Source organism: Nicotiana attenuata, unplaced genomic scaffold (assembly GCF_001879085.1).
Source record: "Nicotiana attenuata strain UT unplaced genomic scaffold, NIATTr2, whole genome shotgun sequence".
Classification (NCBI taxonomy): Eukaryota; Viridiplantae; Streptophyta; class Magnoliopsida; order Solanales; family Solanaceae; genus Nicotiana; species Nicotiana attenuata.
In genome coordinates this window covers 222,035-233,778 of record NW_017670351.1, presented here as the reverse complement: position 1 = coordinate 233,778, position 11,744 = coordinate 222,035, and the positions used below count along the sequence as shown (strand labels likewise).

At 37.2% G+C, this 11,744-nt stretch overlaps 1 protein-coding gene across 1 annotated transcript; it reads right to left on the bottom strand.

Annotated features, from left to right (window-relative positions):
• Positions 1-8,161: 8,161 nt before the first annotated feature.
• On the bottom strand, positions 8,162-9,173 carry LOC109238237 (uncharacterized mitochondrial protein AtMg00810-like). The gene is made up of 2 exons (XM_019404666.1): positions 9,082-9,173; positions 8,162-8,735 (listed from the first exon to the last, which is right to left on the bottom strand). The coding sequence occupies exons 1-2, from the start codon at positions 9,171-9,173 to the stop codon at positions 8,162-8,164; spliced, it is 666 nt and encodes a 221-aa protein (XP_019260211.1).
• Between the last annotated feature and the right edge of the window lie 2,571 nt (positions 9,174-11,744).

Below are 11,744 nucleotides of genomic sequence, written 5' to 3'. Positions count from 1 at the left end.
TTGGAGCCAAATTCAAAAGCAAAAGCGGTGTTTGAGGCTTGAGTTGGTCATGGAAGTTCGAGGTAAGTGTTTGGTCTAACCTTAGCTTGAGGGAATAGGAGTTTGGTCTGTATGCTATATGTTATGTGTTGAGTACGACGTATAGGTGTGGTGACGAGTATCTATACATCGGTGTCAAGCATGACCGTGAGTCTTAAATTGAAATTTATTGTGTTATTGAGAACTACTACGAATGCCTAAGTTGTTGACTCTCTGTGTTGAGCAAGGTTTATAATTATTCTCGTAGAGATTATTCATGGTTGAGCATTTGTGTTAGTTGAGATAGTAGATGTTGGAACAAGTTTGGTTATAGCTGGTTTTCCCTTGTCGGGATGTGTTCATTCTTATTGTTGACTCCCTTGCCGGGATAGTGTAGTTCTTATTGATCCCTAGCCGGGACTCTTGTTATGGTTGATGTTGATTGTATATTTGGATCGGATTGCACGCCGCAACAATGACATATTTGGATCGGGTTGCATGCCGCAACAATGATATATTTGGATCGGGTTGCACGCCGCAACAATGATATATTTGGGTCGGGTTGCACGCCGCAACAATGAGATATTTGGATCGGGTTGCATGCCGCAACAATGATATGATTGGGTCGGGTTGCATGCCGCAACAATGATATATTTGGATCGGGTTGCACGCCGCAACAATGATATATTTGGGTCGGGTTGCACGCTGCAACAATAATATAATTAGATCAGGTTGCACGCTGCAACAATGATAATAAATGGGAGCGGGTGGCACGCCTGCCACGAGATAATTGAAATGGGAGCGGGTGGCACGCCTGCCAAAAGATATATGAAATGGGAGCGGGTGGCATGCCTGCCACGAGATAAATGAAATGGGAGCGGGTTGCACGCCTGCAACGAGATGTGAAATGAAAGTGAATTCTACCTTTGTTTTCCTTATCCTCGTTAGTAGTTGGATTTTGGTTCCTTTACAATTCTCTTGATATTCTGTTTTACCTGCTATTCCCCGAAGCATGCTTCACCCCTCCCATCTTTACTTGTTTATTTCTGCTTTACTTTCCGCTGTATATTATATAACTGCACAGGTTTATTTGGTAGTCTGGTCCTAGCCTCGTCACTACTTCGCCGAGGTTAGGCTAGGCACTTACCAGCACATGGGGTCGGTTGTGCTGATGCTACACTCTGCACTCTTTTGTGCAGATCCCAGTGTTGTAGATTTTGGACCGCAGTGAGGTTGCTGCTTCTGGTCCATCAAGCGACCCGAGGTAGTCCTGCAGGCGTCCGCAGGCCTTGGCGTCTCCTTCTAGTTATTATTCATGTTTCTTTCTTGTATTTCCAGAGACAGTGTTGTATTATTTCTTTCAGACCTTTATTTGTAGTAATCTTAGACAGTCTGTGAAGTTGTGACACCAATCTTGGGTAGTTTTGTCATGGAATGGTACTAGTAGCACTGTTAAACTTGAAATTTATTTCTTCCGCATGTTAAATTATGTTGTTATAAATTGTTGATGCTAAGTCATTAAATAAAATGAAAATGGAAAACAGGTTAAATAGTTCAGTTAGTTGGCTTGCCTAGCTTTCACTAGTAGGCGCCGTCACGATTCCCGAGGGTGAGAAATTCGGGTCGTGACACATGAGAACCCTTTATATAGTCCTAGGGTCTCTTATTTTATGATTACAATTCCTTTTCTAATAAGGAAATAAAATATCTAAAGACAAAAGAAAGTAAAATCCCTATTCTACAAGGAAAAGAAATTAGAATCCTACTAAAAGGAAAATCCTTATTCTAAAACAAATAAAATAAATCCTATTTTAAGAAGGAAAGTATCTTGGCTTCTTGAAATCAATCTTTAGCTTCTTGGACTTCTTGCGCTTCTTGAAAATAAGTCCATATGTTTGGACTTGAGCTCTAAAACATGATCTTGGCCAAAATTAATAAAATTTAACACATATTCTTCTTTTACATCATTCTCCCCGGCCCTGATTGAGAAAGACTCGTCCTCGAGTCTAGAGGCTCCACAAATGGTACAAGATTGGAAACTTCCATGATTTTGTTGAACTCATATTCACCAGGCTCTAAGTTGCATTTTTCTAACTTGTCAAAGAGCTTCATCATATTGTAACAAAGCTTAGGATGTGGCCGAACTAAATCCCACTTTCTTCAATAGTATATTTGTACCAATATTTCTGCAATGAATCCTCTTAAATCTATTTTTAAACACTAACCCATTACCATAAATTATTTTCTTTTGATCTTCAAGAATCCTGAACTTCTCCATGTCAATGTGGTACTTATGGATATGCCCAAAAAAGTTGATTTATTACCACAAAAACCCTTAGAAGAATCAAATTCAAGTACCTTTGGATCAAGCTTGGAGATCGAAGTATATCTTCTTGAGAATTCATCAGCAACAACGCTCTCATATTTAACTAGATCATAACCATTGATGGAATTTGTGTTAAGATTTCCTGTTCCAACATATGCTTGAAAATATTCATTATTTGGAGGCAAGAAAAAAGCTGGAATAAAGTATGAACTCAGACACTCCATTATGGATTCCTTTTTAAGCAACCCTTCCTCTCGTATTTTCAAAATTTCATGGACTTCTGCATTAATGCAATATGTTGCCTCGTTTGGAAAGATAGAATCAACAATTAAAGCAATATTATGTTGAGCATCTCGATTAGATGAAAAGTAAAGCTCACATATGGGAGCTCCAATGGATCATCATCAAACTTCGGAGGCAAATCCTCAACTTGTGTATCTAGTGCATGTTCCTCTTCCTTGTGCTCTTCCATAGTAATACCAACATGCAAAGACTTTTCTCTATTGATTGGACCAATTGTTTGTAATTTGGTCACAAAAGAGCCATTCTTGGGCTTCAGATTTTTTGCAATTTCTTCGGGATTCAATGGTACTAAAATAATCTTACATTCATCCTTTGCAAAAGAATAGGTGTTAAGGTCTTCATCATATTTAACACACCTATCATACACCCATGGTCTTCCAAGTAATAAGTGAAAAGCATCCATCTTCACTACGTCACACCAAATCTTGTTTGTATAGATCTTTCTATTTAGGCATTGAAAAGCTACCTCTAAAACATCATCATCTTAAACTTCGATGCTGTAAGGATATGGATGAAAATTGGTTGACAAACCAAGTTTAATAAACATCTCTTCAGAAACGATATTTATGTGACTCCCACGATCAATAATCAACGAACAAACTTTTCCATGGGAGGTACATCTAGTATGGAAAAGAGATTATGTGGTCTTGTTTCTTCATCTCCTTGAACTAAGATTCTTTCTCTTAGTTGAATCTTAGACATGATGATTTCTCAGTATTTGGACCTGTAGGTTATAGCTCTGATACCAAATTGATGTAATTCTTCGAGTTAACAAAGAACCAACCGACCAGAATCAAGATCTTGAAACAAAAATGTGATTTGTTGGTCGATTTCAAGAAACTATGTATCTCAAGTTTTAGGAATCGGAATCTGATGATTCAAAACTGAGGTGAAAACTGATGATCTGAACTATAAAGAAAGGCTATTTACACATTCAGAACAAGTAAATATTGATTCTCCACCATTTCAATGAAAGTTATGATTCTATGAAATCAAAAGAACGAATTTAGATCAAGAAACGTGTTCTTGAAAGATCAAGAACTAAACAAGTTCCTAAAGTCACCACTTGGAATCAATTAACGTGATAAAGAAATACCACACGCAACTGAAAACAAGATAAAGATTATCACCACCTTGCTTGGAACCAAAAACAAGGATAAAGAAGGCAAACTAGAGAAAAACACTCTATTGTAAAACTAAGGCAAGCCTAAAAACGTGAATTTTTTACTCTACAAGGCATGAGAACCCTTTATATAGGCCTAGGGTCTCTTCTTTGATGACTACAATTCCTATTCTAATAAGGAAATAAAATATATAAAGACAAGGAAAGTAAAATCCCTATTAAACAAGGAAAAGAAACTACAATCCTACTAAAAGGAAAATCCTTATTCTAAAAGGAATAAAATAAATCGTATTTTAAGAAGGAAAGAATCTTGGCTTCTTGAAATCGATCTTGAGCTTCTTGGACTTCTTGCGCTTCTTGAAAATAAGTCCATATGTATGGACTTGAGCTCAAAAATATTATCTTGGCCAAAATCAATAAAATTTAACACAGATTCTTCTTTTACATCACGGCTTGAGGGGGAGTGTTAGATAGTTATGTAAATAACCCTAGTCCCACATGAAATTTGAGTAGAATATGTATTGTGTATAGTTATAAATAGGGTTGTTGTAAAATACTTAATAAAACATCATAACAGATTTTTCTCTCGTGGATTCTCACAATTTTTTCTTTTGTTTTATTGCCATGTGTGATCCTGTATGATCTTTTTCTGAGCTTATTATAATTTCATATTGGTATTCTCTCTCTAACCCTATCTCTAAATTAATATTTACATAAATTGGAAAATGTAGCGATGTTGGGCTCGTGCTTATGGCACGAGCATCCATATCTAGTCTATATTGGTTCGTGTTGGCTAAAATAGTCCAAAGATAATCTTAACACGGTATTAATATTGTGGACTTTAGTCCAAGCCCCTATAGTTTTCTCCAAAAATCCTCATGCCATTAAGAGATCTCTACACCTTATATGCAGGCTTTCAAATTTTTCAACTATCAATATCGGACTTTGTTCACATACCCAATAGTTCGGCGTTCTCATATCCAATAGACTTTAATATGTGAATCCAATTGATAAGAAAAATCTGAATGTTTTAGAGTTTGGCGAATTTATTCTTCGAATTGAGTTTCTATGAGAGTTTAACACTTCTGAAAGTACAAGGGAGGGGTAAATTGTAGCCGATTTGAAAATCTTAGTTGACTATGTAGGAAATTAGTCGACTAGACTTTACACAGTGATTGATCGCAGCAGAAATAAACTGAGCAGACAGAAAAGTAAATGAGGCACAGCAAGTTTTATGCTGGTTCAGTACCGGTGTGGTACCTACGTTTAGTTCCCTTGGGTCACAAGGGTTCTCTTAGATCTTCAGTAAGAGTTTACAATAGTGATTGCTTTAGTACGTTCACCACCAACTATATATAGCAACAATGTTTCTTTCTAATATTGACACAATACTCGTTTTGTTTTCTAAATCTTCCTATCTTTTGCGACACTTGTAGACGCAAGAATACAGTGTTTGTACTAAGAACTAGAAAGGTGTAGAAACAGCTGATGTAGTTGCGTATCTTTCGATGTCCTTCTACTTCTTCCTTTATAGCTTGATGAGTCTTCTATTTCCTTGTCTTCTGGGATTGTATGGCAGTAATTATTGGAGACCTTTCCTTGTGAGGCATAGATATCTAAGAGTGATACCCAAGGGTAGCCTCATGAATCTAGCTTGAAAGGGTAACTAGATTCATCCTTAATCTTGACGAATTGGTTCCTCCATTTCTCCTTGATTAGAGCTTCCGCAGATTGTTATTGATTTGGTCTCTAGCCGTGATTAGATCTCTTTCCGTTCTTGCACACTTGAGGATCCTTGGCAAGGCTGATTGATTGACTTTCCTTCTTTGTTCTTTGATTGATTGATTGTTTTTCCATTTGATGCAAAGTTCAAAATACATAGCCGTTGAGTATGATCTTGTTTCCTTTCATCAATGTCGTTGCTCTCCAAATTTGCACACAATGAGATGTCATTAGTCAAGGCTTCTTTAGATTATTGAACATTATTGAAATTCTAAACTTAACAATTTCCCCCTTTTTGATGATGACAATAATCTAAAAGAGTTCGACTAATTTAGGGGTACTTCAATTCTACGAGTGTATTTCTGCTCCCCTGTCTTGGAGCTCTTCCTTGTTTGTTGCTCCCCCTGTCTTTGTACTCTTTTTCTTCTCCCCCTTTGACATTAATCAAAAAGTGTAAGAAGAACAATAACTAATGATAGTACTAGTTAAGCAGGCAAAAAATATTTACAGCTAGCAGTTATACTGGGGATAGTCGACTGACATGTCCATCCAGACACAACCAAAAGAAATAGTTTTAACATCCACCACATAAAACAAAATAAAAAGATTGTCTAAACATCCCATACACTTAATTTCTTCCAAGGAAATACTTCAGGGTGTTGATCACTTTGGTGCAGAAACTGTCATAGTAGGCATCAATATCTTTGGTGACTTTGGTAAGCTTCTCAGTTACATCCTGCGTAGCCCTGATTCCTTCCCTCTTTGTGGCTTGGAGAGTGATCCTTAGCCTAGCGACATCTGCTTCAATTTCCTTGGTTAGTGCCCTGATCTTGTCCACATGTTCGTGCATAGAGGTTAGCAATTCCTTGATACCTGGAATGTTTTGCTGCATTAGCAGCAACTGATATGAGGAAGAGGATTTGCTGGCTTCAGATTTAATCCCTCCAGTGCCCTGTTTAGGGATGAATTCAGGTGCCTTGTCTTTCTTAAGCCACGTTCCCTCAATCAAGGTATATCCCATCATAGCAAAGGCAGTCTTGTCATATATGTTGAAGATGGTTTTAGGAGCATAGAGAGACAGATCCACTTTCATAACTTTCAAGATATGAGAGATTAGTAAACCATAGGACATATTGTTCACAGAGAATGAAAAATCCCTGATGCTTCCAAGCATGTACTGGCGTACCCAGGCAAACCAATTAATGTCCTTCCGATTTACCAGACAGTACAAAATAAATACATCTCTGAGAGACAGGGTGCTAAGTGAACCAATATAGGGTAGCAAAGTGGTAGCAATAATGTGGGCTAGTACACGGTGTTCAAATTTCAAACTTTTTGGACCAATATCAGGGGGTTTTCGGACAACACACTTTTGGCTTCGTCAAATGACACTTCAAAATTATCAGGCCAAGAATGTTACACAAATAGACTATACCCAACAAACTTTGTTGCAAAGATTTTCTCAAACTGATAAGCGCCAAGTATAATACGAGTTCCTAAAACCATGGATTCTAGATCATCTTTATCATTCACAAACAGATTTGCATAAAACATACGCACAGGCTCTTCATAAACAGTATCACCAACAATAGCAAATAAAGAGACAAGTTTCTGAGTTTCAAACATAGCGATAACATCACAGTGAGAGTTTTGCATAGATTTCAAACTTACAGTGCGACCATAAGCAATCAACTTTCCTTTAAAAGCAACAAACCTGGCCTTCTCTTCGGGGCCATAGAAATTTATCTCGTCTTCAGGACCAAACTCTATACTTTCAGTTTTACCTCTTTTTTGAGAAGATTGTTTGGGGATGGACTCCATTGGACGCTTTTCAACACTCTTTTCAGAGATGAGAATATCTTCTTGAGAATCACTTGAATCATCCTCGGTCAATAGACGGTCTGTGCTTTCTGACGATTCTACATCAACAGGATCATCAGTTTGATGGTTTTTCTTGAAGCAATAACTTCTTCTGGGCATGGAGGAGTAAGGAGAGGGTTTGGTTTTGGCCATGAGTAAAAGAGAACAAAGACAGAGAGAGACAGAGAGAGAGAGAGAGAGAGAGAGAGAGACTGAGTTTCTTTGAGAGAATGGGAGATATGATCGAGGGGGAAGGGTTTAAAAGGAGTTTGAATAGATGCCTCGATTCTTGGAGAGACGAAGAGAAACTGAAAAGTTGCCTTCTGTAAGCCCGCCGTCAGTTCAACAATTAAAGCATGTACAGACTAATCAAGTACTAAAAGATTTTTTGGGCAAAAATTACGAAGAATATTTATAGAAAAAATTATAAACTTAGACAATTATAGAAAACACTTAGCACAGTAAGACGGGAATTGTACAAACACCAATTTTGTTATGAAGGAAACAGAATCTTTCTTCAAGCAATGGTTTTGTAAAAATATTCGCTAACTGATTTTTAGTATTGACAAATTCTAACACAATATTGCCTTTAGCTACATGATCACGTATAAAATGATTCTTAATCTCAATATCCTTAGGCCAAGAATGATGCACAGAATTTTTTGATAGACAAATAGCACTAGTGTTATCACACATAATAGGAACACAGTTAAGGCGTTAATCATAATCTAACAGTTGATGCATAATCCATAGAACTTGTGTGCAGCAGTTGCCTACAGCCAAATATTCCGCTTCAGTAGTAGATAGGACTACACATCTTTGTTTCTTGTTGTGCCAGGATATAAGAGATTTTCCAAGTAACTAGCACGTTGCACTCTGCTTTTCCTGTCAATTTTATCTCCTGCAAAGTCTGCATCTGAAAAACCTTTGAGATCAAAGATATCTAAACTTTCGTACCACAATCCATAGTCGACTGTCCCTATCAAATATCTGATAATACGTTTAACAATAGTCAAGTGGGACTCTTTAGGAACTGACTGATATCTTGAACATTTGCAAACACTAAACATAATTTCTAGTCGACTAGCTGTAAGATAGAGTAGAGAACCAATAATACCTCGATACATTATCTCATCGACACTCTTACCATCTTTAACTTCATCCAAGGTAGTTGACGGACTCATAGGCGTCCCTATGGCCTTTGCATTAGACATGCAAAATTTTTTGATGAGCTCTTTTGTGTACTTTGTTTGACTAATGAAAATCCCTATCTGTACTTGCTTGATTTGAAGCCCAAGGAAGAAGATTAATTCTCCTATCATACTCATTTCAATTTCCCCTTTCATGATGTTTGAAAAGTCCTTGCATAGAACAGCATTAATGCTGCCAAAAATAATATCATCTACGTAGATTTGTACTATTATATTTTCCTTCAGACGATCGTTTGATAAAAAGAGTTGTATCAATATTAACTCCGTCAAACTCATGTTCGACTAAGAATGAACTCATCTTTTCTTACCAAGCTCTAGGAGCTTGCTTTAGACCGTACAGAGCTTTGGACAGTTTGTAGACATGATTTGGAAAGGATTCATTTACAAATCCTGGAGGTTGCTTAATAAATACTTCCTCGGAGATGAACCCATTTAAGAAAGAACGTTTCACATACATCTAAAATAGTCTGAAACATTTGTGAGCAGCATAGGCTAATAGGCTGTGAATATATTCTAACCTGGCAACAGGGGCGAAGGTCTCCTCGTAATCAATTCCTTCTTGCTGTGGATAGCCTTGAGCGACCAGTCTAGCTTTATTTCGTACACCCATTTTGTTATAACAATAATTGCATTTGGCGGTGTAGGAATGAGTTCCCATACCTTATTTTTCTCAAATTAATCAAGCTCTTCCTTCATTGCAGTTATCCAACTTTCATCCCCAAGGGCCTCATCCACCTTTTTTTGTTCGAACTGGGATATGAGAGCAATATTTGAGGTCTGCTTTAGTGACCTTCTAGTTGTCATTCCTTCCTGAGGATCTCCAATGATGTACTTATGTGGATATCCACGCTCACTTTGCCATTCATTTGGAACAACTGATACTGGTTCCTTTTCAACAGGATTTGACTGTTCAATTGTAGAAGGTTCCTGATTGTCTATAGTTAGCCGACTGATCTTTCTGATCAGTCACCTCATCACGAGTGTTTTCACCTGTATTGATAGACTTTGTAACTATGGAAATTTCCTCATCTTCAGGAAGTTTTTCATTCCTTAAGCGAGGGTTAGTGTCCACAAAAACAACATGTATGGATTCTTCAATAGAAAGAGTACGCTTATTAAAAACTCTATATGCTCTACTAGAGGGAGAGTATCCGAGAAAAATACCTTCATCTCTTTTAGGATCAAACTTACCATGATTGTCTTTTCCATTATTGTGAATGAAGCATTTGCAACCAAAAGGATGAAAATAACTGATGTTGGGTCTTTTACCTCTCCATAGTTCATATGGAGTCTTCTTGAGAATAGGTCGAATTAAGCATCTGTTGATGATGTGACATGCTGTGCTTACAGCTTCTGCCCAGAAGTCGTGTGGAAGTGAATTTTTCATAATCATATTTCTTTCCATATCTTGCAAGGTTCTATTTTTGCGTTCTACCACTCCATTTTGTTGCGGTGATCTTGGAGATGAAATTTGTGGAGATCCCTTGATCATTACAGAAGTTCTCAAATGCTTTGCTTTCAAATTCTCCTCCATGATAAAATATTATAGAAGATATGTAGTAACCTTTTTCCCGCTGTACCTTCTTGCAGAAGACTTCAAAGTTCCTTAATGCCTCATCTTTACGACTTAGAAAAATAACCCAGGTAAATCGAGAAAAATCATCTACTATAACACAGGCATATTTTCTACCACCTATGCTAGCAGTCCTAGTTGGACCAAAAAGGTCCATATGCAAGAGTTGAAGAGGCTTCGTAGTGGAAACAATGTTTTTAACTTTAAAATATGACCTAGTTTGTTTTCCTAGTTGACATGCATCGCAGATTTGATCATTTGAAAAATCTAATTTTGGAAGACCAATGACAAGATCATTTTTGGAAAGTTTATGAATAGTATGCATGCTGGCATGACTAAGTTTTTTATGCCATGCCTAAGGATCATCAATCATAGAGGCTAGACAAATTTGATTACCAAGACTATCTATGTTACAGATGGTATAGACATTCCTGTCTCTATTTCCATAAAGAATAACTTTACCTGATTCATCTTCAATAAACCAATCATGCTTTTTAAAATGAACCTCATTGTCATTGTCACATAGTCGACTAATACTGAGGAGGTTGTAGCCAAGTTCATCAACCAGGTATACTTCGTCTACATCACATGTTGAGCTGAGAGGAACTCTTCCAACTCTAATTACATTTCCTTTTTTATTTGTCTCCAAAAGTGATTGTTCCTCCATCTAGTTTGGTGACGGTTTTGAATAGTTGTTTGTCACCAGTCATATGTCTGGAACACGCGCTATCAAGGTACCATTTCCCTTTTTGGTTCTTCTTGCGGTGTTCCTACAAAAGCAGATTACTTATTTTTAGGTACCCAAGACTGCTTGGGTCCTGAATGGTTAGTGTTCTGAGTATTAGCTTGAGAGGGATTGGGTCACCAGACCCATCTGCTATTGTTATTAAACTTGCAATGATTAGAGGTATGACCGAGTTTCCCACAATAAAAACAGGAGGGGTTATTAGAATTTTCAGAAATTTTTTTCTCCTCTGATTCTAAGCCTGCGCCGGTTAGTGCTGTGACCATTTTGCCATAATGAGTGCATGCAGAGAGATTTCTATTTCTAGTTGGAGAGTTATGAGGAGCAAACTAATTTGATCTACTCGAACTATGACTGGTGGATTTTCGCAATCCGTTCAGTTGAAGTTGAAGTTCATTATCTTCATCTTGAAGCATATCTCTCTCAATTTCACACACTTCCAATTTCAGAGCCGAGTCTTTCTTTTCTCTTTGGATTTTTTGAAGTTCATTAAGAAATTTCTCAATATCTGCAAAGCAATATCAATATTTTCTTGGAGTTCATGACAGTTAGGATATGTAGGAAGACGTACCTTACTTATTCCTTCATCTTCCATGAGACCAAGCTCACCTGAGTCTTCGTCGCTATTTTCTTTGATGGCCATGAAACACATGTTGGAAATTTCCTCGTGATCAGATTCTTCTTCATCACTCCAAGCTCCAAAGGAGTTCTTCTTTTGAAAATTCCTGCATTCGGCTTGAATGTGTTCGTGTTTTCCACAATCATGGCATTTCCATCATTTTTGTCATTTTCATTATTCATCTTCCCTTTTCTGAAATTTGATTTACCTCTTCTGCTATTTCTGTTTTTCCTCATCATGTTTG